The sequence below is a fragment of the Capricornis sumatraensis genome, chromosome 8 (genome assembly GCF_032405125.1).
Source record: "Capricornis sumatraensis isolate serow.1 chromosome 8, serow.2, whole genome shotgun sequence".
Classification (NCBI taxonomy): domain Eukaryota; kingdom Metazoa; phylum Chordata; class Mammalia; order Artiodactyla; family Bovidae; genus Capricornis; species Capricornis sumatraensis.
The window spans coordinates 110,511,035-110,535,702 of record NC_091076.1 but is presented as its reverse complement, the minus strand read 5'-3'; the positions used below and the strand labels follow the sequence as shown (position 1 = coordinate 110,535,702).

Genomic DNA, 24,668 nt, shown 5'->3' with positions numbered 1-24,668 from the left:
TGGTTATGAGAGAAGTCTTGGCTGTTGACTACAGGTATATCCCCAACACACACTAATGAGCAGGCTCATTTCCTCAGGCACAGCCCTGAAGTTATATACGGCGAGAGCCCGATTTGCAACTGCTGATCGTAAATTTTCAGTGTATCGCCGAGGTCTGGAAGGATCCATGGTGGTCCTGGTTCCTTCCCAGACACAGCAGCTGAGTAAATCCCGTGAGCTATTTCACATCCTTGCCCAGAAGGCACGTGATCTTGTAACAGCAAAGCGGCCTTTACTCAAGTCCAAAAACAGAGCAGTCATTTGGCCCAGTTTGTTTTCATTCCAGCGTGTGACCAGCAGATGGCAGCAGAGGTAAGCGTCTTCGGGCGAGAACTGCTTTTTAGGCTCACCTGGCCCCTTTCCTCCTGAAGTTGCACACTGCTGGCTCAGAGTTTTATGAAGTGCCGCGCTGGGTTTCAGCGAGGTTGTTGTTCAGTCGCTCAGTCGTGTTCGACTCTTTGCGACCCCGTGGACTGCAGCACGCTAGGCTTCCCTGTCCATCACCAACTCCCGGAGTTTAGTCAAACTCATGTCCACTGAGTCGGTGATGCCATCCAGCCATCTCATCCTCTGTCGTCCCCTTCTCTTCCTACTTTCAATCTTTCCCAGCATCAGGGTCTTTCCCAATGAGTGAGTTCTTCGCATCAGGTGGCCAAAGTATTGGAGCTTCAGCATCAGTCCTTCCAGTGAATATTCAGGGTGGATTTCCTCTTAGTGAGGACCCGCTTTTATACAGGCTTGAGGGGCTGTCTCCCAGACGATGTCACCCCTAGCTCCAGGACGTGCAGGCACACTGCTAGCGAAGATGGCATCATTGGTGTCCCCTCTGCACGGTTCACCCGACTGTCTCTGTCTGGTTGCCCCCCGGTTCTCCTGGGACGATGTGGATGCCCCAGCGGCTGCCCGGTACCCAGTAGCCCAGAGTCAGCTCTCATCTCCTGTGCATCTCTCCCCTCCAGATCGAGCTGGCCATCCTCCGGTTTCCCTACGACTCGTGGGGGACTCCTTTCCAGCAGCTCAAACAGGTGGTGGAGGAGCCGTCGCCGCAGCTGCCCGCAGACAAGTTCTCCGAAGAGTTTGTTGACTTTACCTCACAGTGGTAAGACAGCCCGTCGTCTCCCAGAAGCCAGGGCGAAGGCGGAAGGGGTCCTCCCGACTTCCTCCATCGGTCCAATCCACGTGCCCACATCCACCCCCTGTTGATGGAGTGTATCCTTGTTGCTAAGCAACAACTATGGCTCTGCCTGGTCCCCGCTGAGCTCAGAGCCACAGAGGGGAGTGTCCCCGCTCAGTCATTCTAGCCCAGGTCCAGAGGGAGATGGGCACTGGGTCTTGGGGGGCAACTCAGAGGAAAGGCCTTAGGGGAGAGTTTCTGGAGGAGATAAATCCCGAGCTGGGACCAGGTGAGGTGTGTGCCAGGGAAAAGGGAAGTGGAGGAGGAGGAGGTGTTCCAGGTGGGAGGAACCTCAAGCACCCCGTCACAGGCATGGGAAACAGTTTCATGAGAGGCTGAGCCATTTGATGTGGGCCAGGGGGTAAAGAGAGAGGTGCGGGACCCACGGGAGGGCTCGGGTGGAGAGGAAATATGACGCAAAGAATTACCCCGGAGAAGACGACGGAGGCTACATTCAGAGCTGCCCTTAGGCACCTGGAAGTCTTACCGAGTGATTTTGGTGTTTCAGGCTGATTCTTAGAGAAGGCTTGCTCACTGACGGCTCTGCCCGGAAGTGGACAGTGGACAGTTCCAGCTGGGGAGGGGGCACATCCGAGAGGGGAAAATAAAGTTGGGGTGGAGAGATGGACGGAGCCATACTGATGCCGTGAGTTTGCTTTCATGGAAATCGCTGGTGGAATTGAGGGAACTAGAAGAGAGAACTGTTTTTCTCCAGAAAACCTGGTGATTTCCATCTGCATGGGCCCCAGGGTGCCCGGCATGCCTTGATACTGATGATCATCGCAAGGGATGCTGGAAAGACGGTGCTGTGACGGAGCGCAGGCTGTGATCCTGGGCACTGCTGTGCAGCTGTGAGCTGGGGCAGAGGCCGTCGGAGATGCTGGAAGCCCGGCTGTGGTCGCCCAGGGGACCGGCCCTGCTCACTTGGCGCTAAGGAAGGGGCTGGTGTTCCACCGCCCGTTGGAGAGGCTGGCTTCCCCAAGGTTACCCTTCCTTGGCCGCCACACGCTTTGGAAGAGGCACTCTGCACGCCATTTTTACTGCAAACGTGGCAGCACCAGGCAGCTGTCTGTTGTTTGTGCAGCGAAGGCCCCTTGGGTTTCCACCAGCTCTAGGCCCGCCATCCCTGATACTTCCCCCTAAAGCCACATGAGGCTGACTTGCCGTTGCTTTTGTTTTGGTCTCGGCTGAATGGCCGGAGAGGCTGGAGTGATGGGCGGTGTGACGCTCGCCCGTCGGATGCCGCTGGATGCGCATCAGTGCTTTCCCCCGGGCGCCTGGGTGGTGTCCCCTCTCGGCTCTCCGTGCTAGAGCCTCCAGGTGTGGTGGTTACACCTGCCCGGCTGAGATGGCTTCAGGATCGTGCCTTCTGGTTTCAAGGACCCGGTGTCTGTTGTTTGTTCCTTGTCCTCGAGGGTTTAAAGGTCACGGAGGAAAGGGATGATTCGTCTTGGATGGTTCAGACCCATCGTTCTCCAGAGGGGTGGTGAGGAGGAAGGATCTTCTTTAAGGAAGCTTTTCAGACTCTCTGCTTTGTAACCTTTCTCCCACCTGGCCCTTTTCCCCAAGATTCTGGGAACTTCAGAAAACTTTGATAAGAACAAAGCTGGTGTGAAACGCTTGACAAAGCCAAATGGCCTGGTGTAAATCACCAGTTTAATCTAATGGTTCTCAACTCCAGCTGCCTGCTTATACAACGTGACACACCTTTCAGATGTGCCCCTTGGCCTCAGAGATTCTGATTCAGTTGGTCTGGGAGGGGGTGGTCCTGAATACCAGGGGTGATGGGATGTCCCCACATCATTTTCCTGGAGGGCTGTCGTCAGAACCCCTGACTTATGCCTGCCATCTGTGGGCCGGTTGTCAACTGCCTTCCGTTCAGAAAGCGGCTTCTCTTCTACAATTTATTGAGAAATCATTCAATTACTTTATCTTTCATCAACTTTTCTTCTTACCTAGAACTTCCCCTAGAGTCAAAGTGTTAAAGCTTTTCACAGGTTTCGTTTTTTAGATGAACGCCTTGGAGAACTGAAAGTTCCCTCATTCTCATGTTTGCACGCGTTTCTGAAAGGTGCAGTTTGTGTGGCTGCTCTCTGTACGGCGCGCTGGCCGGCCCCGCCCACAGGGCAGAGTGTCTTCGTGGCCGTCGCCAGGGCTGGCTTTGCCCGCTTCTCCTCTCTCTGTTTGGCCCCAGGAGCCGCATCCTCTGCTGCTGCGCTTTCATCTGGGGCCTCTGCTGCGTGGTCACAGTCCACTGGTCACTGCTGGTCAGCTGATAGTTGTTGTGGTTGTTCAGTCGCTCAGTCGTATCTGACTCTTTGTGACCCTGTGGGCTGCAGCACGCCAGGCTTCCCTATCCTTCACCATCTCCCAGAGTTTACTCAAACTCATGTCCATCGAGTTGGTGATGCCATCCAACCATCTCATCCTCTGTCACCCCATTCTCCTCCTGCCTTCAATCCTTCCCAGCATCAGGGTCTTTTCCAGCTCTTTGCATCAGGCGGCCAAAGTACTGGAGGTTCAGTCCTTCCAGTGAATATTCAGGGTTGATTTCCTTTAGGATGGACTGGTTTGATCTCCTTGAAGTCCATGGGACCCTCAAGCCCTCGGGAGTATTCTCCAGCACCACAGTTTGAAAGCATCAATTCTTTGGCAGTCAGCCTTCTTTATGGTCCAACTCTCACATCAGTACATGACTTCTGGAAAACCCAGAGCTTTGGCTATATGGACTTTTGTTGGCAAAGTGATGTCTCTGCTTTTTAATACGCTGCCTAGGTTTATCACAGCTAATCTCCCAAGGAGCAAACATCTTTTAGCTTCGTGGCTGCAAGTCACCGTCTGCAGTGATTTTGGAGCTCAAGAAAATAAAATCTGTCACCGTTTCCACTTTTTCCACTTCTGCTTGCCAGGAAGTGATGGGACCGGATGCCGTGATCTGATTTTTGCGGGGGAGTAGGGCACTCATCTGCTATCACTCCCCAAGTTATGACTTGATAGAGCCCAGGGTTCCGCTGGCATCCTTCTTTAGCAGTAACATCAGAGGGGGTAAGGGGAGGAGAGAAAACCAAAGCAAGTCAAGACGTTCATTCCATATGAACTTGAAGAAAAGCAGCAACAGCAGAGATTTCCGACAGACCCTTCCTTTCTGTACTTATTTTCAGACAGGCGTGTTCCTACTCTTCCTTTCCTATACGTGGCCGCCTTTTTTTGTATATAATTTAGTTTATTTATCTGTTTGCTTTTATTTTTGGCCGGGCCGCGTCTTCGTTGCTGCTCGGCCTTTTTGGTCTCAGAGCGGGGGGCTCCTCTCCGCTTCCGGCGTGCGGGCACGCATGGCTTCTCTCACAGCCAACCACGGGCTCTGGGCACGTGGGCTTCAGCATTTGCGGCTCATGGACTCAGGACTGTGTCTCCCGGGCTCCAGAGCATAGGCTCAGGAGTTGTGGTGCACAGGCTTAGCAGCTCTGCGGCATGTGGGATCTTCCTGGGCCAGGGATCGAGCCTGGTGGATTCTTCACCACTGAGCCACCAGGGACACCCATGTGGCTTTCTTATCTCAGGGCTTTAAAGAGTTCCTGGAGGAGCTGGCCATCTAGGCCTTGTTTAGGATTCACAGTAGAGAAATGGAAAGGCCTTACACCCTGGTCCTGCAGAAGGTTTCACAAATGAGTTTTTACAAAAATGGAATCTTGGCAGGCTTGCGTTCTTTCACCATAACCTCTTTTAGATGGACACAGGCTTGGGGACTGAGACTTGCTCCCTAGAGACCAGCTGAGCCAAGTGCCCCAAAGCTTGATTTCCTTCCTGCTGAGCCTTCAGGCCTGTTTAAGAGCTCAGTGCCCCGTCTACCGGCCCGAAGTCCGTTGGAGGTCAGAGACCCGCCCAGACGCTGGTCCTGTCTGACTCAGAGAAACAGGCGCAAAACAGAGACGATCAAACATAGTTGCTGACTTGTTCAGGAAGGATGGTAAAAAGAGGCCCTGGGTATTTACGAAGCTCAGGACAAATGTATGGCTCGGGAGGCGAGCTGTGTTTTTCTTCTGTGGATGCTCCCAGGAGCCCTTCTGGGAAACAGTCAGTTCGGGGGGATTCAAAGGGGGAGAACCCCTCGGCTCAGCACACACTTGAAGCTAGCAGCTCTCAGCACGGCACGGAGCCATGTTTCAGTGTCAGCTACGGTCAGGAGTGTGTGTTGTGGCATTTGGAAGGGGAATTAGGGCAGTTAGCTAATTGCACGCTTGAAAACGACAAGCCACTTGAAAATTCAAAAGTCTGACTCTGATCCAAAAAGAAATTGGTGTAGCTTTGAACTCCACAGTTGTTATTTGGTGCTGAATTTCAAGTGCTTCCTATTCAACGTGGAAAATTTGCTTTTCTCCCTAACCTCACCCTGAGTATTTTGCTATTCTTAGCCCGTGTTCTGAAGTGTTCTTGATTTAAAAGGTGGAGAGAATGGGTTGTATCAGTTATATTAAATCAATAAACAGCTTTGGTGTGCTGTGTAAGTATTTTCCGTCAATACTCTGCAGTAGTGCTTGCACATTTCAAGCTTTCTAATCGGAGGCCATAAGTCAAAAATAACCTGTTCAGCAGCAATCTTTGAGGTTTTAGGAATTCTTTTTTGAAAAGATAAATCTTGATGTGTGGCAGAGGCCAACGCGTTACTGTAGAGTGGTCGTCCTCCAGTAGCTGAGTTTTTTGCCTATACTTCTCAAAAAAAGAAAGAAATCAAAGTGCTTGCTGGGCAACTGTCCTGGGCGTTATGGGATGTTGAGCAACAGCCTCGGTTTCCACCTGTTAGATGTGAATTACAGCCCCCAGCACCACCAGCTGCGTTAACCAGAAGTGCCTCCAGAGGTCCCTGAGTGTGCCTTGGACGGCAAAGCCACCTGCAGCTGGGGACCACTGGTGGAGCCTTCTGGAGTCGCAGCACGTAGGCACACAAGGCTTCATCGGTGGGGGCTGGAGGTTTCATTGCGCACAGACACGCCTTCCTGCGGCAGCCCGGCCGTAACGCGCTGGCTTCTCTCTCACTTGTTCTTGTTTGAGCCTCAGTTGGGACGGCCAGCTGTCCGGGCAGTGAGGTCGCTGGGCATGGACCGGCCCGCAGTCAACTCTCTGTCCCCGCCTCTGCCTGTTGCCTGACTCAGGCTCCCTGCCCTCCACCGTGGGGAGGCTGCTCTTGGCTGTTTTGATTCAAAAAGCTTCCTTTTTTTTTTTTTCAATCTCGAGTTTTTTTCAACCCCGATCATTTCAGCCGTTTCCATCTCTGGTTCGGCATCTGGGCCTGCCCTTTATTGTCACCCTCCATGGAGCGGGGCTCACATCACACCTCACAGGTCTCACTTGCTCCAGGTGGTCCATTAGCACAAATCCCGGCCACCCACTATTCCGTCACTTTCTGAGTTCCTTCCACGCCAGGCAGACGTCCCTTCCATTCGTGGATGGTTTTAGGGCCCATGGGCAGAGGGCTCTGCAGGTTGTCTTGCAAATCATACTTTTCAAAACCATCCTTTCCTCCATTCTTTAACCTGGGATTCCAACTCCAAATAAACTTTCTTTTCTCTTCCATTTTAAGGCTGCAGGTAGATGAAGGGGTGGGTCTCTTCTCACTGTGGTTTTATGACTGTTGCCTCTGGTATCAGATGTGATTAAAGGTCTGTGTGTGCAGACAGCTGGAATGACGGGCGCCCCTTGCATAGCACAGGGCCACCAGGGGCTTCTGAGAAGAACCACTGCTAAGTCCACGGCCAGCGAGCTTTCCCGGTCATCAGCCGAGCGGTCGTTGAGCAGCAGTGGCCTTAGGCGTTCTGCGTCCGTAGTGCTTCTGTCTCAAGCAGGTTCAGCAGAAAGCATATAAAAGCAAATTGTACCTGCAAGGAGATCAGAAGCAGAGAGAACCAGGTACTGGAGATAATGAACAGACAAGGGTAATTTAACAAACACCTGTCAGGGTCTTTGCAAGAGGGGGTGGATTAAAAGCTGTTTTGAAGGAAAGTGAATATATATTTTGATATATAATAAAGGCTCGTTTTTATGTCATTGGTTAAGAAACGTAAGGAAAGCAAACGCACACAGCCTCAGCCTTCCTGTTAAGGTACAGAGTGATTTCAAGCACCGCCGGGCAGTGCAACTGAAGAGGAAAGTCGAGGCAGGAGATTTATGTTTTCAGTACATTTTTAAAGGTGGTTCTGTTTGGTCTTCTGCAGGTTCTGAAATCCTAGTCTAGTGGAAACACAGATGGTTTCTAGATTTTAATGTGATTTTTTTTTTCCTTTAAGCTTGAAGAAGAATTCCAAAGAAAGGCCAACATATCCAGAGCTTATGGTGAGTATTGTTAGGGGAGTGGATGAGTCCAGACTAACAGCTGGAACAGGGGAAGGGGATGACATCGAAGTCAAGATCCGGACTTCCCCGGTGGTCTAGCGGTTACCTCTCTGCCTTCCTCATGCAGGGGGTGCCAGTTCGATCCCTGGTCAGGGAGTTAAGATCCCACGTGCCTCGTGGCCGGAAAACCCGAACATAAAAGAGAAGCAGTATCGTAACAAATTCAACAAGGACCTTAAAAATGGCCCGCATCAAAAAAAAAAAAAAGCCTTTAAAAAAGAACATGTTATTAAAAAAAAAAACACAGTCAGACATCATCTCACATCTGGAAGGTTTGAAAGATGAGAGAGGAACTCTGGGGAAGATGCAGAGAAAAGAGGCTCCCTGATGGGATGTGAACTGGTCCAGCCAGGATAGAAAACCTCACGAAATTAAAAATAGCACCATCTTATGATTAATGATTCCACTTCTGGGCACAGATCTGAAGGAAATGAAATCACTATCTTGAAGAAATATCTGAACCCCCAAGTTCACTGCAGCATTATTTATCTTGGCCAAGATGTGGAAACAATCTGAGTGTCTATTAATGAATGCAGAGATAAAGAAAACGTAATACATATCCACACGCGCACACAATGGAATATTACTCAAGCATTAAAAAAGGAAATCCTGTCATTTACAACAACGTGAGGGCATTATTCTAAGTGAAATAAGTCAGACAGAAAAAGCAAATACTGCATGATCTCACTTAAGTGTGGCATCTTAAAAAAACAGTTTACGGAGTGTAGACTGGTGGTTGCCAGGGGTGTGTGGGTTGGGGGCAATGGATAAAGGCAGTCAGAGAACACAAGTTTCTGTTTCCCAGATGAGTAAGACCTGCGTGGGGGCTAGAGTCACCACCACTCGACCGTATACTTGAAAGTTGCCAGGAGACGAGAGCGCACCTGGCTGGCCTCAGCAGATCCCATGGATTTTCAGTTCTTCTGGTTAAGCTTGAATTTAAGTCTGAACCATATGTCAACTGGATGACTGAATAGATGCTGGGAAGAGTTTGAGGAGAGACGGACTGGGCATTTTTTTGGGCATCTTTGTCCCCTTTAAAAAGGCAGCCCTGGGATTTTCCTTGATGGTCCAGTGGCTAAGACTCCGCGCCTGTGCTGCAGGGGACGTGGGTTCAATCCCTGGTCTGGGAACTGAGATCCCAAGAGCCTCTCAGCGCAGCCAATAAATAAATAAATAAAAATAAACCAATAAAATAGAAAGACAGCCCCGGGACTTGCCTGGTGGTCCAGTGGTTAGGACTTTGCATTTCCACTACAGGAGTCATGGGTTCGATCCCTGGTCAGGGAACTAAGTGGAGAAGGGAATGGCAACCCACTCCAGTGTTCTTGCCTGGAGACTCCCAGGGATGGCAGAGCCTGGTGGGCTGCTGTCTATGGGGTTGCACAGAGTCGGACACGACAAGTGACTTAGCAGCAGCAGCAGGGAACTAAGATCCTACATGTCACGCAGCGTGGCCAATAAATAAATAAAAATTAAAAAAAATAACACAATGAAATATAAAGGCAGCCCGTGGGGACTCAGCATTCAACTAACACCCACGGTTGAGGCAGAAGGGGAGGTGAGTCATGCTTGAGAAGCGCTTAGCCTGCTGCACGTTTGGGTTCTACATTTCCTCTCTGCTTATGTGGATAGTAGCCAGCCGGGGGCCTTTTCAATCCTGGCTACTTTGTTTTAGAATTCTTGTGCAACCCCCAGAGCATTTTAAACTTTGATCCCACATAAAGTGCAACCCGCATAGAGCGGTTCGTGGGGCGTTCTGTACTCTTGTTTTAAAGGTGCCTTCTTTGTCACTTTTTTTTTTCAGATGAAAGTATGTTTTCTTTATGTGTCTGACTATTGAAAATGCATACCCTGTTTCCCCCCAAGCCCCTCTTCCAAGTGACTTCTTATCAGAGGTTTCAATGGAGCACACTTGAGAAAAATCGCTGAGTCCTCGCTTAACACCCTTGGGCAACTGACACTGAAGCTGCCTTTGCCATCTGTCCCGACACCGTGGGCTCTGGTGGTCTGCACATTAGTGCTGTAGGACCGTGCAGATCACTGCCGTCCCCCCACCCCCCGCGCCCCAGCCTTTTATGGCAGCCGTCTTCGTGGCACTGGGGATGGACTTGCCTTGTGAGGTCGTGACTGCCTCCTGCTTTCCGGTGGGATTGAGGTTTCTCAGTGGAAACTCTGAGTCCAAATGCTTCGGGTGAAGCCTCAGGAAAACACATGCTGAGAGGTGATTGTTGAGGTTGTAGGAGTTGGTGAAGAGGTAGAAAAAAAAAATCCTCTTTCTAGGTGAAGAACAGTATAATTAAGGCCCCAACCCAGACATGTACCTCTTATAGAAATCCCAAATGTTCTGTTCCCTGTTTGGGTTGAGGCATGGACAGGCTTTAAGGTCATCTCATTTGCTTTCTCTTTCAAGCTCCCACTGTGGGCCGTAACTGAGTAGGACTTGTTCATTGGGGTATGGGGCCAGCCAGCATTTTTGTAAAGGATTGTTGGATAGACAGGGTTTGGGCTTCCCAGGTGACTTGTGGTTAACAAACTGTCCATGCAGGACACATAGGTTCGATCCCTGGGTCGGGAAGATTCCCATGGAGAAAAAAATGGCAATCCACTCCAGTACTTTTTGCCTGGAGAATCCCATGGATGGGGGAGCCTGGAGGGCTACAGTCTGTAAGGTTGCAAAAGAGTCGGACCACAATAAAGTAGATACTTCAGGCTCTGTGGGCTGCCGCGACAACTCGACTTCTGTTTTAGCCTGAGAGCTGCCATACCCAGTGGGTAGACACAAGAGTGTGGCTGTGTACCAATAAGACTGTTTCAGAAATAGGCAGTCCTCTGGATTTGGCCCCTGGTCCATCAATTGTTGACCCCTATCCTAGATGAAAACCACCGGAAACAAAACCCAGGTGACTCCAGTGATGGTCCAGGGAGGTGATTCTGTCCTCTGAACGTCCCGGGATGTCCTAGATTGAACCACATTGCTAAACAGAGATGGTGGTGTTGCTAAGTTGCCAAGTTGTGTCTGACTCTGTGACTTCGTGGACTGCAGATTGCCAGGCTCCTCTGTCCATGGGATTCTCCAGGCAAGAACCCTGGAGTGGGTTCCCATTTCCTCCTCCCGGGGATCTTCCCCACCCAGGGGTAAAGCCTGTGTCTTCTGTGTTGGCAGGTGGGTTCCTTACCATCTGGGCCTCCAGGGAAGCCCTAGGCAGGGCTGACTGACCTCCTAAACTGTGGTCTTGCAGGGGAGCTGGAGACTCTTGGCGCTGGTGGTGATGCTCCAGGCTGGGTGTTCAAGTTCTCTCTGTACCTGGCCCCTCTTCGTTAATTAATTAGTGGCTGTGCGGGGTCTTCATTGCTGCGCACGGCCTTGCGTTGCAGCGGTCGGGCGCCGCTGCGCATGCGCTAGGGCACGCCGGCGTCCGTAGTCGTGACGCAGACGCTCTGTTGCCGCGTGACACACCGGCTCTTCCCGGAACAGGGATCGAACCCGTGTCCCCTGCGGCGGCAGGCGGGATTTTTTCAGGGACGTCCAGTGCCCTGCCCCCCCAGCTTCTGAGAAGCCCAGCCTGGGTCTGTGGTCTGGGGGCGATTCCACGGCGTCGCCTCTGCTGTCTCCTGGTTGCTATCCTTGCTATTCTTAGTCGGCCGCTTCTAGAAGCCGCTGGTTCCCTCCCAGCCTTTTACAGCCTCGAAACCCACACAGGAGACACATCACACTTTCCATGTTCACATGCCTGCCTGCCCCCCTTGCCCCTGGCTCTCACGGTGCTTTCCCGGCCTGAGAATAAACCGAAAGGTGCCTGAGGAGTTTTTTTTTCCTTGGAGACATCAGGTGCGGTTATTGAATTCCGTCGCAGACCTAGGCTGGATCCCCTGAGCCACCCACCGCCCGAAAGAGAGGATGGGGCTGGCGGGCGTTGGGAGTAGTCCCTGAGACACGCTGAGACCGGACGTGTCCTGTTTTGATAGTGAAAGGCTTCAAAGGACATGAAAAGATCTCTAAATGTCGAGGGGATGTGGGAAAGTTAATAAGCACGCTGGTAAAACACTCGGTAAGGGTGCTGTGTGAGTGGTTAGTGAGCAGAAGTAGCTTATTCATCCGGGGGGCTGCAGAGGCTGCACCCGCACCTGGGGCTCTGGTTGATATGGCTATGAAGCACCCAGTGGCAGAGCCAGAAAACCTCTCTCTTTTTCTGAGTCACTGTACTTAGTGGTGACCACCGACCTTATTTGGGGCTTGCTTTCTTAGTTCCTTTCCTCTGCATTGTTTTCTAAAATGTTCATGGGTGGGCATTCCAGTTCCCACAGGGCTGACTCATCCAGCCCTGTGCTCTCAGGTTTAAAACAAATATAATTAGAAAACCTACAGCTAGGCAACACGTAGGCTGTGAACTAAAATCCTCAAAGTCAGGGGAAGCGGAGTGAGTCACCTACACGTCTCTGTGCAGAAACGCTCATATTTAGCTGTTGACGGGTCCCTGAGAGGAGCAGTGCCTCCAGACAGTTGGGAGGGGGCCCTGCGAGCTCAGGCTCTCAGTTCCGCCCGGAGGAGTTGTTCTTTTTGGTTTGATCGGTTGGTTTTGATTGTACTGGGAGGACTGTGGACCGTGAGCCGATGTGTCCACTCCTAACTGGGGGTGTGAGGTTCCCGGGTGTCAGCCAGGCGCTTCCCGTCACTGAGTCGAGCTGCTTGAGGAGGACGGCCCTGGGGCAGAGCCTCTGGCCTCGTTTCCTTCAGAATCGTTTTGAAACGTGGGGCTTCCTGCGTTGGACCATGCTTCTTCCCCCAGCAAAGAGCAGGACGTGATGTCAAGTTTACGGAATCTGAGCAGCATGAGCAGAGACCACCTTTTTGCTTCTCGGTTTTTAATCTCCAAGATGAATTTTCTCCACCCAGACCTAGGGTTGGCAGGCTACTTTATTTTCCACAAGGATCAGATCATCATGGAGAGACATAAGGATCACTCTTTATCAGTGTGCTGTGCTTCGTGACCCAGTCGTGTCCGACTCTGCGACCCCGTGGACTGTGGCCCACCAGGCTCCTCTGTCCATGGGATTCTCCAGGCAAGGATACTGGAGCGGGTTGCCGTGCTCTCCTCCACGGGATCCTCCCAGGGATCGGACCCAGGTCTCCCACGTTGCAGGCAGGTTCTTTACTGTCTGAGTCACCAGGGAAGCCCTGTTCTCAATAGGTGTGACATAAAAAGTAACACTGCTAGCTGTTTCAAACCAGCTCTCCAGTGTTAAGCGCGAGCAATGCCCGTTTACTGTTCCAAAAACTGGTTTCTCATTCGACCACTCCTTGGGAACTGAATGTGCGTAAATCTCTAAAATGTCTTATTATTTTGGTACTTTGTCTGAAAATTACTTTCTAGGTGACACGGTTATTTGCAAACTGAATCTTTGAGCCATCTTTGCTCTTCCTTGTATCTACCTGTTGGTGGGATGTATACGGCCTTCCCTGATGGCTCTAGTGGTAAAGAACGTGCCTGCCAGTGCAGAAGCCGTAGGAGACGTGGGCTGGATCCCTGGGTGGGGAAGGTCCCCTGGAGGAGGGCATGGCAACCCACTCCAGTATTCTTGCCCAGAGAATCCCATGGCCAGAGGAGCCTGGCAGGCTATGGTCCATCAGGCAGCACAGAGTCGGACACGACTGAAGCAGCTTGGCACGCATGCCTAGCACACGTGCATGGGATGTGCACAGCCTAGTTACATATGCACGTTTTAAAGCAGTGGCTACTCTGTCATGGAATCAAAAAGCGATACCAAGATAGGAGCAGCAGCTAAATGACACCTTTAAGAATCTGCATCCCCGAGTGTGTACTTGGGTACCTGGTTTGGGAAAGGGGTAGAAAGAATCCAGTCTAAGCCTGATAGGGGCACTTGGTTTGTTAACTAACCAGATCTGTCCATTGCTAATCTCATGTGTTGTCAGAGACCAGTATTAACAGAAGGCATTTTTCTTTTCTTCACCAGCAACATCCGTTTTTCACCCTACACGAATCCAAAGCGACAGACGTGGCATCTTTTGTAAAATCGATTCTTGGAGACTAAAAACCATGGACTCCATCGGTTGGCCCTCCTGTGGATTGGTGGGTTTACAGGCTGATGTTCACTAAAGCACCAATAGAAACTCATCTTTGAGATAATTTAACCCTGCCTCTCAGAAGGTTTTTTTCTTCCCCGTTTTCTCTTTTTCCCCCTCCAAAGGGGGCCTTGGAATCTATAGTTATAGGATGAACTGTCTAGATGGATGAAATATGATAAAGGCTTAGGACTTAAAAAGGTGATTAAATATTTAATGACGTGTCATATGAGTCCCTAAGCTTTTCAGACTTCTGTTCTTTACAAAATGGATACATTGGTAAAAAGGTAAAAAGAGGTGCTACAGTAATGGTGAAATTGTAGGTAGATCTGTAGTCTGTCCCACTTATTACTTTAATATTTATGTCTAAGCAGTTGGTTGACAAGATTCCATTTTATGAGAGGAGGGAGAGACGAAAGACAAGATTGGGTTGGCAGTATTTATAGGCTTTTTTATTTTTTAAGTTGGATCGTGTCTGTGGTCAGGAAGAGATTATTCCATGCGCACCTTTGGGATTCTGATGAAAGTCTCCACCCGGAGTTCAAGTGGCGCGCCTGTTCCAGCTGCTGTGGCTGCTGCTGTGTTCCTCAATTTCTGCCCCACCCGGGGTCATAACCGCGTATCCCTGTGAAGCGGCAGCGTTGCCTGGTCATACACTATTTTCCTAACTTTGGAAGACAAAAAAATCACTCTTGTCACAGCTCAGAGAGTCACAGATCTGACAGCAGTTGGCCCTTGTGGTGTAGGAATAATGCAATGTGACTTGCGATGAGGTTTTCCATCACCTATCTATCCTGTGCGCGCACGTATGCGAGTGCACGTGTCTGTGTGTGTGTGTGATGTCACAAATTCTGCGAATGGCTATTAGAAGTAACATCCATCTTTGGCAAGGAGGTTTGCCAGTCCTGAGGGGAAGTTTGTCTCCCCACCCAGAGAACCAGTGCCTGCCTCTGCTGTGGCCTCCTACAGAGTGTCAGCCCCAGGGACTGCCTTTGTCCTTAATGTCACCTTGCTTCTTTTGGTTTGGTTTTCTGTTCACTGAAGAAGCCTTCTTGTAAAGGGCAGGGCTGCAGTAGAAGAAAAATAAAGGCAGGGAGCAGTTTCTTGATGAGGTGGGAAGATCATGGGGGCGCTGGCTGAATTCTTGGGGACGCTGAGCCCAAGGCGCGCCCTCCTTTGGTGGTGGCTGGCTCCGCGGCGGGAGGCTGGCTCCGTGGTGGATTCCCAGCAGGCTGACGAAGCAGCAGAAGCTCTTTCTCATGGCCAGAGACACCCGTGGGTTCTCTGCTCTGGGGTCTGGGTTCTTGGAAGGTCAGGGAGTGAAGTAGTCCAGAGGGAAGATACGACCCGTGACAACCGGGAGGCGTTGCTTTGGGGCGTTGAATTAACATGAAGCTACTCCTGCAGCACAACGACAGAGGGATTTTATTTTAAAAAGAGATTTTTAAAAGTTTCCAAAGAGAACACAGTCTGCTCCTTTCTTTGCCTCAAGTTCACAGATAGGGAGAGAGCGTTGCTCTCTTGAGCGCTCCGAGCGCAGTCCTGTCTTTCTCTTTTGGCTTTTGAAGCGCAGTCCTGTCTTTTTCTCTCTTTGCACTTGCTCCTTGTTTTCAGCATCCGGCTCACGCCCAGAGAGGGGAAGGCACGTCCGTCCACTTGTTCATCTTCGTTTCCAAGACACACCTGTTTGATAAACGTCCAAGCAGATAAACTCATCTGCTGTGATGCTACTCCCGTCTCATCTTTTTCCAGCCAGAAGAAAAGAGAATTATCCCAGTGGTCATGGCCATTCACTTTCCTACCCTTCTTTCTAAATCTGGAAGCTTCTGTCTTTGAGATGCAGAGGGAAGAAAATCACAAGAATAAGGCATCCATCTTCTTTAAAAAAAAAAATAAAAGCTGAGGCCATTTCATGACAGCTGTTGGTGAAATTTTTAAGCAAAATGTCTCTCTGGTCTGAGTCAGGTGACTCTTGCCTCTTGTCCAGTGTGACTTTTACTTTCAAATATTCTTAACTAACCGTGTTCCTCATGTGTTCACCTCTGCTGTCTGTGAGCCCAGGGCCTGAGCTTGCAAAACAAACACACTTCGGTGGAGAAGGAGTAGGTGGTGGTTCTCAACCCGGATGCACAGTGGGATCACTGGGAGCATGTGCACACTCAGTACCGAGGGCCCAGAGATTTGCACTGAGTTGGTCAGGGTAGGACCTGGCAGTTGGTATTTTTTACAAGTCACTTGTGTGTTCTGACCTGTAACAGGGTTGAGAACACTGGTCTGCTCCCCACTAAAGAGAGATGGAATACTGATTTGAAATTTGGGATGCCTTTTCCCTATAGAAGCAATGTGTTCCATGGTGATTGGGTATCTTCTGTCCTAAAGTAGAATGGCCTGATAGCCTTACAAGTCGAAATTTTATTTATTTATTTATTTTTAGAACTGTTATAAGTTCTAAACAACTAATTCTGAAATAAAGAGATGCATCATCTATATTTAAGTTGGTATGTTAGGAATCTCATGTACATACATACATATGTGTGTGTGTGTGTGTGTGTGTGTGTGTAAAGAAAGAAGATACTCCTATCCAGGGGTGATATGCAAAATAGTGGATTGGCCACAAAGTTCATGCCCGTTTTTCCATGTGCTTAGATGTGCTCAGCGGTTCTGACTCTTTGTGACCCCATGAACTGCAGCCCACCAGGCTCCTCTGTCCATGAGATTCTCCAGGCAAGAATGCTAGAGTGGGCTGCCATGCCTCCTCCAGAGGATCTTCCCAACTCAGGGATCAAACCCAGGTCTCCCACATTGCAAACAGAATCTTTACCAGCTGAGCCACCAGGTAAGCCCGAGAATACTGGGATGGGTGGCCTGTCCCTTCTCCAACAGATCTTCCCAACCCGGGAATTGCACCAATGTCTCCTGCATTGCAGGCTTATTCTTTACCAGCTGAGCCACCAGGGAAGCCCAGTTTTTCTGTAAGATGTTATATTGTGGAAAAATCCAAATAAGCTTCATGACCAGCACACTATTTAATGTGCTACCAGCACGGACTGTCTGGATATCAGCCTTGCCTATAATTATCAGTGTATTAGAAAGTCCATATATCTCTATAAAAGAGATCATGTTCTTTTTCTCTCCAAATCTATTTGATTTGGTGTGATATAATTACCCATATTATATAGACTTACACAAATATCCGTCTCTCTATATTGTTGACTTCAGAGGTATGCCAAAAATAACGGGAATGACTAGGACTGTGGCCACTTACGTGTAGGTATCATTACTGCCCTTCAGAGGAGTCATCTTCAGGGTTACTTTCTAAAATATTTTGGTCACTTCTCTTTCAGAAAAGGCTTCAGTATCCATTTCCTCTCCCATATGTGTATATGTGGAATGCTAATTACTCCTTACTGGCTTGTTTCCTTTAATAAAAATCCTTACCAGGTATATTTCCCTCTTTGTTTTACCTACTTGGTTTCTCAGACTTAGTATCAAGTAGTGTTTGGCAAATTCTAGAAGGCAAATTTGCCCCCCCCCCACCCCGAACTGGAGTTTTACCATTAAAACTTAAAAAAATATATTTTATTGATGTTTTTGGTTAAAAAATCTACTTCCAAAGAGCCTGACATTTCATAACCATTTCAAACTTTCAAATGTCTTTTAAAAAACACCATGGGCTCTGAAAAAAGCCATGGGCTCTGAAGATAATCTCAAATGTAGATTTCTCAAAAAAGTGTGTCTTGTGTTTTTACACAAAGTCAACCTTCCTGGAATAAATATAGAGCCTCCCCAAGGGCGACTAAAGGAGAAAGAACTCACACAGGTATGTGTATATGATGACAAAATATTAGTGAGATTGTCCCCAGTTTCCCACCTGGCAAGATCTATCAGCCTCTGTGGAGGAACCATCCATTATCCATCCATTATTCTAGTGACTATGTTTGGTCACACTGATGTAATCAAAACAAATTGGTTAAATCTGCTTCTATCTTGTTGCACAGTCTGCCATGGAAAATGAGTGTGTGTGTGTGCGTGTGTGTAGCTCAAAGTCATTGGTCTTTTACAGTTCTTGTATATTCTGCAAGCCTAACCTCCAATGTTCATATGCCAGACGGTCCCAGACATCTGTTCAGGGCGCCATCGATTACCTTAGTAATGCTTTCCGTGGTGTTCCAGGCAAAAAGAAATACTTCATAGTTCCATTTATTAAGTCGTTATTGTTGTTCAGTCACTGGGTCGTGTCCACCTTTTTGCAGCCCCGTGGACGGCAGCACTCCAGGCTCCCCTGTCTTCCACTATCTCCTGCAGTTTGCTCAATTTCATGTCCATTGAGTCGGGGATGCTATCTAACCATCTCATTCTCCGCCACCTCCTTCTCCTTTTGCCTTCGATCTTTCCCAGCATCACGGTCTTTTCCAATGAGTCGGCTCTTTGCATCAGGTGGCCAAAAGAATTAGGGCTTTAGGTTCAGCATCAGTCCTTCCAGTGAATATTCAGGGTTGCTTTCCTTTAGGGTTGACTGGTTTGATCTCCTTAAGTACTTCTTGTGTCTTAATACAGGAAAAACATAAAACCCCAGAGCTTCCTAAGTAACCCCAGGGTTTGTGGCTTTGGTCAGGCCGTCCCGGTCTTTTCTGCTTTCCTTGATTCCGTTTGCTTGCTATTCTTCTGCTGGTTACAGATGCCCTGTGACCTGCGCTGACTTTGACACTTCTGTGGAAAAGAACCGATGCAACCATTTTCATACATCAAAAGTAAGAATCAGCAGTTTTGCATTGGTCTTGCTTCCATGGACTGTTGTTCTCAAATCTTGAAACAGCAAGGGGGTAGCTAAGACAGCTTGTAGCAGAGCCCCCATTGGAAAGCTAAGACCTGGTAATAAAGCTTCCCGTTTGGCCTTCAGAGAAGAGCAGGTGGGTTGGAGAGGGCTTGCTCTGAAATCATGTTGTGCTGTGACTGGAAGTCAGCAGTTAGCGCCATTGGGTCACTGTCCTGTCTGTGTTGGAGCCTGCGAGCTCTGTCAACAGAGCGCGTGAAGCCACTGCCTTAGGGGCTCGTCCCTGTACTTTGGAGTTGAAGGCTGAGCAGTGATGAGAAATTATGTCTGGGGGCTGGAAGAAAAGACACATGCCAGGACAGGAACCCCATGGAAGAGCAAGCTGATGCAGACAGGTATATCCCTTCATTTATTTTCAGCGTTACTATCAAGATGATTTCCTATGGGAAAATCCATCAAAAAGCCAAACTTTTTAAATTATCTCTCTTTTCCTTAAAAATACTGAACTATAAGAGAATTGGACTGCAAGGAGATCCAACCAGTCCATTCTGAAGGAGATCAACCCAGGGATTTCTTTGGAAGGAATGATGCTAAAGCTGAAACTTCAGTACTTTGGCCACCTCATGAGAAGAGTGACTCATTGGAAAAGACTCTGTTGCTTGGAGGGATTGGGGGCAGGAGGAGAAGGGGACGACCGAGGATGAGATGGCTGGATGGCATCACGGACTCGATGGATGTGAGTCTGAGTGAACTCCGGGAGATGGTGATGAACAGGGAGGCCTGGTGTGCTGCGATTCATGGGGTCGCAGAGAGTCGGACACGACTGAGCGACTGAACTGAACTGATCGGAGAATTCAGAAAGTGCCATTGATTCGGATGTCAGAAAATTTCCTTGTTTCCCTACTGTTACTGATTCTACGGAGACCATTTTAAACAGACGACACCCTGAAAAAAGTACGTGATTAGAGGGGTGATAAAGCCTTTTGAGATGTATCTGTCAGCTGCTTTCTGGGTAAAGAAAAATGAACACAGAACTGAGCCCCCTAATGTTTAGTTCTGGGGGCAAATATTTTTTAATAGAGGTGGACACCAAAGTTTTTCTGGGGAACATGCTTTTTCCACAATGCAGAAAACTGTGAATGTTTATAGAAATACACTCCAGGTCTTCACCAGAAGAACTAGAATTTATAATTTATAAAAAAGAAACGCTCAAACCTAGTTTGAATTTTCAGAAGCGGTGTGGAAAAAGTGGTGGTTTTCTTTTCTTTTCTTTCTGATCTCAAGTTGCCTGTTGTATGTCCCATTCTTGGAGGTGAGTGTGAGTTGAGGACACTGAAGTGTTTCCAGACTATATTCATTGGTGTTTCTTGGGGGTCTCTGTCGTAAGGGGGAGGGATGAGAGTGTGGAAAAGGTCAGCCTTGCCTTTCTGAAACCGCTGCCAAATGCTAATCAGAGTATTTGGCTACCAAGCTTGTTCTCTTTAACTGGAAACCTCTTTGGCTGTTAGAGGCTTGGAAATGGGATGAAATGCCCATTGAGGACCCTCTACAGCCCAAGAATCTGGGAGATATATCCAACAATACCTGTGTGTCCTTGCTGACTGCTGTCTTGAGGGTGCCCATGGGGCCTGAAGGTGGAAGGGCAAGAAGAGAGCGCTGTGTATTTTCATTTTTACACATGAATGATTCAAAAGAAAATGCGGAAATTGATCTGCGACGACCATGCATGTATATCCTTAAACTGGTTGTTGCTTTAAAGTGGTCAAGAGGAGCCTGATCCCGGTGACGGGGCGGTGGTGTGACTGGGCTCTCGATGAGCAGTAGGATTGCAGAATCTACGTCTGCAGAGGCGGTGGTTGTCGTTTCTGTTCACTGACACGTGGGGGGAAGTAGAGCTCTTCGGAGAGTGTTGGCACCGAGGAGGGTGTGATCTGAGATGCAGGCTGACATCTACCAAGGCCGGGCTTTGCAAAGGCTGCAGGTGGAGCCCAGGAGCGGCTCCCTGGGGCAGCCCTGGAAGCTGAAAACGGAACACCTGTCCTGAAGAGGCGCTTAGACATCACGTGGATGGGATCACGGGCCTTCTGCACACTCTGAGCCTGCGCTCAATTCTGACCGTCACCAAACCGAATTTGACAGCTGGAGTTTCACAACAGCCACTCTAGAACACTATTTGTGTCAAAAATTACATTTGGCAACAGTTTGTCACGCGCTCAGCCAATCTTTGTGTGAAAGCCACCCGCAGAGGTTCAGTTAAGAAAATTCAGCTTACCTGTCCGCTTATCCCTGTGTCTGTCTTATTCCTTCGTCTCAAATTTATTTTCTGAGTGGAGTGATTTTCCTCTATGAACTGAAATGATAAAGTGATGTTTTAATAAAATTGGTATTTTTAGAGGAAAAAAAAATGTTTTCCTTCTGTAATTAACTTCCACTATTGGGACATATTCCCCACTATACAGACCATCATGGGGGGGGGGGGATGGTCATTGAAAGCTGGAAGAGGGGTAAGGGGTGGGCTTCAAATGGTTTATTTAAGTGCATGAACGTTTTCCTGTATATTTCGTGCAAATATTGATGATTTGCTCAGTATCTATCTACTCAGTGGAGCTTGGCCTGATAAGAATTTTAGTCTCACAGTTGGGCTCCCCAGCTTCCTTTGTGCTTTGATTTGAAAATGCTGCTTCTATTGAATAACCTGGGGCTTCCCTGGTGGCTCAGAGGGTCAAGAATACACCTGCCAGTGAAGGAGACCCGGGTTCGATCCCTGGGTCAGGAAGATCCCCTGGAGGAGGGCATGACAACCCACTCCAGTATTCTTGCCTGGAGAGTCCCACAGAGGAGCCTGGCGGGCTGCAGTCCCTGGGGTCGTAGAGTCGCACACGACTGCAGCGACTGAGCGGAGCACAGCGTGGTGGGCTGACTGTTCCTGCGCCGCACCCCCGCTTTGTCTCTAGGCCATGTTTATTGTAAAGACAGCGGGTTGGCAGGTGGAAACATGCCCAGTCTTTCGGGTCCTTTGATGCTAGAAGGAGTGAATATATTTGCTGAACAGGAGGCCCTGCCGTCTCTCCCCGGAACCTGAACTGTCCTGAAAGATCGGAGAGGGTGTCACCCCATCCTTTGAAACCCGTCTCTGACGCTCTGCCTCCTCGGAATGGGAGCTATTAGAGTGGCTCTCACTCGCGGACTCCCTCATCCCCGGGCTCCCTTTCCTGCCGTGAGGAGCCCCCTCCTAGCTTTCCTGGTGGAACCCATCTCTTCTCTGTGGACGGCCATGCCTTTCCTTCATGGCCCAGGCAGGCTGGCCGTGAGGGTGGAATTCGTTAGCTGTTGATGGAGCGGAGAGCTCGGAAGGCTGTGCGCGGACTGTTTCCATGTCTTTGAGGTGCGCGGCAAGTCTCTGTTTTGACCTTGGGAACTTTTTGCTCGTGAGCTGTGAGCTGCGGGAGGAAAGAAGAGCTTGAGGGGTGTATCCGCAACTATTCCCTCTAAGGAAACGTGAGAGAAGCTTCCTTAAGGGGAAACCTTTCTCCCTCCGTGTAAGGAAAGGGGAATTTGAATACCAATTGAGAACTTTCAGCCAAAGCTCTGGTATTGTATTTAAGAATACCTGTTTTGTAGGGAGGTGTGCCTGGGATAGCCTTTCCTCTGTTAGCTTTTTGGTTTTATTCTAGCTTTCCTGTTACCCAGGTTGTGTGTGTTGCTGTTTTCTTTTGAACTACTGCTTGTTTGGGGGGCTTCCCTGGTGGCTCAGACTGGAAAGAATCTGCCTGCAATGCGGGAGGCCCAGGTTCGATCCCTGGGTCTGGAAGGTCCCCTGGAGAAGGGAACGACAACCCTCTCCAGTATTCTTGCCTGCAGAATTCCATGGACAGAGGAGCCTGGTGGACTCCAGTCCATCGGGTCACAAAGACTTGTTGTATTTGGGAGTGTTCTCACAAAATCTTGAAACCAAGGAAGTAACTAGTGTGCAGGATTTGAGGTGGGCACAAGTATTAGCGTTGATGTAAGTTAACTTTTAGTAGAGTAACCAGAGATGCATTGAATTGAACAATAATGTGGCTTGAAAGAAGTCATGGTTGTTTTTAACACTGGGGGAAGCCACCTGTCCTAGACCCTTATTCTTGAGAAATTCATTTTTCATGCAAATTACCATTGAGGCGGGGGGTGGGGGGCATACTTCAGAGCCTGGATGACCTCTCAGAGTCAACTAACAGGGAATTATTGTCAAAAGTTGGGTAATTTTGCCTTATCCAGGTCATTCAATGGTGGCATTTCCAGTCAGGGTATCTTGTTGAAAAGCGTGACTTTATAATCCTCCCTGCTCTATGGTCTAAGAGCGCAGTAAAGGAAGAATGAGTTCCTTATGCGCCACGAAATAGTTCTTTGAGTCTGTGTTCTTGATCAAGGAAATGGTAAGATGTCGAACCTTGTGATGGTTATGTGGTTCCTACAGTGACCGCTCTGGCCCACATCCCACCACCTCAAGGGAAGTGAGAAGTTTCAAACGAAAATGGAATCGGGAACTCAGGTCCCCCTTGGACTCGTCAGGGGTGAGGAGGTGACTCTTGGACTTCCTGTCTCAGGACATTCTCCTGTTTCCGGCTGCTACTGCAGAATGGACTGCAGATACTCTGTCTGTCTCTGGGTGTTTCTGCTCGTGTGTGTAAGACCTCACACTGGGGATGCTCTGTTCCACGTCATGCTCCTCTAGGAATGGACTCAAACAGCCTGATGAAGGTGGGAGAAGACGGTGACAATGTCAGGAGACACTGGGCCACCCCTTTCTGTCAGAGTGCTCGCTCAGATGCTCATGGCTAGGACAAGGAACTAAGTCTTCAGGAGCCAGGGGTCCTCGAAAGAAAGGGTGTGTTGGCCTCATCAGAAAATGTACAACCAATAAAAGACGTTTTAAGAAGGGCCGTGAGTCCGTGTATTAATTGAGTTGTTTGTGGAAACCCTTTGTTCCAGGGATGCTCCTTTTATGTGTGAACCCCTGCAGTTGAGAGCTTTGCTCTATTCTCTTGTTGCCTCCCATCGAAACTACCCCACTTCCAAAACATAATGGACCCAACCAGAATGGAACAGCAGCGTTACAGCCTTGAAGATGCAATAGAAAGTTATTTCATCTGTAAGGAAGTTCAGACTCAATATTCCTATGGGCAATATTCCTAGGTTAGTGAAGGCCAGTATTTCATGATTCAGATGGCTTGTGGCGGGGAGGAAGCTACATGGCTTAAGTGAAAAGATGAAGACCAAGACTTCCTGGCTTCTGGGTGCTCCTCATTGTGAATGATCAGGTCACCTAGTTGTTTGCATTCTTCCTGGTCCTGTATGTAACGTATGTTGTTGTTCAGTCGCTCAGTCGTGTCTGACTCTTTGCAGCCCCTTGGACGCCAGGCCTCCCTGTCCATCACCAGCTCCTGGAGTTTACCCAAACTCATGTGCATCGAGTCAGTGATGCCATCTAACCATCTCATCCTCTGTCGTCCCCTTCTCCTCCTGCCCTCAATCTTTCCCAGCATCAGGGTCTTTTCCAGTGAGTCAGCTCTTCCCGCCAAGTGACCAAAGTTTGGAGGGTCAGCTTCAGCATCAGTCCTTCCAATGAATATTCAGGATTGATTTCCTTTAGGATTGGCTGGTTTGATCCCCTTGTTGTCCAAGGGACTCTCAAGAGTCTTCTCCAGCACTGCAGTTTGAAAGCATCGATTCTGATACCAGGAAATTTGTTTTCCAGCATCAGGTAGTGCCACAGTGTGGATGTTATGGGGGTAAGATGCTATTACAGGTAAATATGGTCGGGTTTCTCCTGAAAACTGAGTGACTGGACCTGGGTGACTTGTAGCCACATGACTCTAGTTTAGAGAATTGCTGGATCTTAATGTTACTGATTTGAGCGGGTCCCGATTATACTTGGAGGCACACATTCATCTCTCTCTGGATTACTGCTTAAACAAGTTGGTGTTGCTGAGTCAGGAGTTGCCTCTTTTAAAAGTCCCTCGTGTTTTAGACTCTTGCTCCTTGGAAGAAAAGCTATGACAAACCTAAACAGCATATTAAAAAGCAGAGACTTCACTTTGCTGACAAAGGTCCATATAGTCAAAGCTGTGGTCTTTCCAGTAATCATGTACAGATTTGAGAGTTGGACCAAAAGAAGGCTGAGTATAGAAGAATTGATGCTTTTGAACGGTGGTGCTGGAGAAGACTCT

At 49.0% G+C, this 24,668-nt stretch overlaps 1 protein-coding gene across 2 annotated transcripts in view; it reads left to right on the top strand.

Moving 5' to 3' along the window:
- Positions 1-23,329, top strand: part of MAP2K6 (mitogen-activated protein kinase kinase 6) — a 116,476-nt gene extending 93,147 nt beyond the window's left edge. Inside the window, exons 10-13 of one of the 2 annotated variants that reach the window (XM_068976769.1) lie at positions 999-1,138; positions 7,495-7,540; positions 13,577-13,692; positions 22,916-23,329. In XM_068976769.1, the coding sequence (XP_068832870.1) occupies positions 999-1,138; positions 7,495-7,540; positions 13,577-13,654 (264 nt within the window). In that variant the 3' untranslated portion in view covers positions 13,655-13,692; positions 22,916-23,329. Of the gene's footprint in view, positions 1-998; positions 1,139-7,494; positions 7,541-13,576; positions 13,857-22,915 lie in introns of those variants that run through there. The other variant, XM_068976768.1, reaches the window with a different exon arrangement.
- The last annotated feature ends 1,339 nt before the right edge of the window (positions 23,330-24,668 follow it).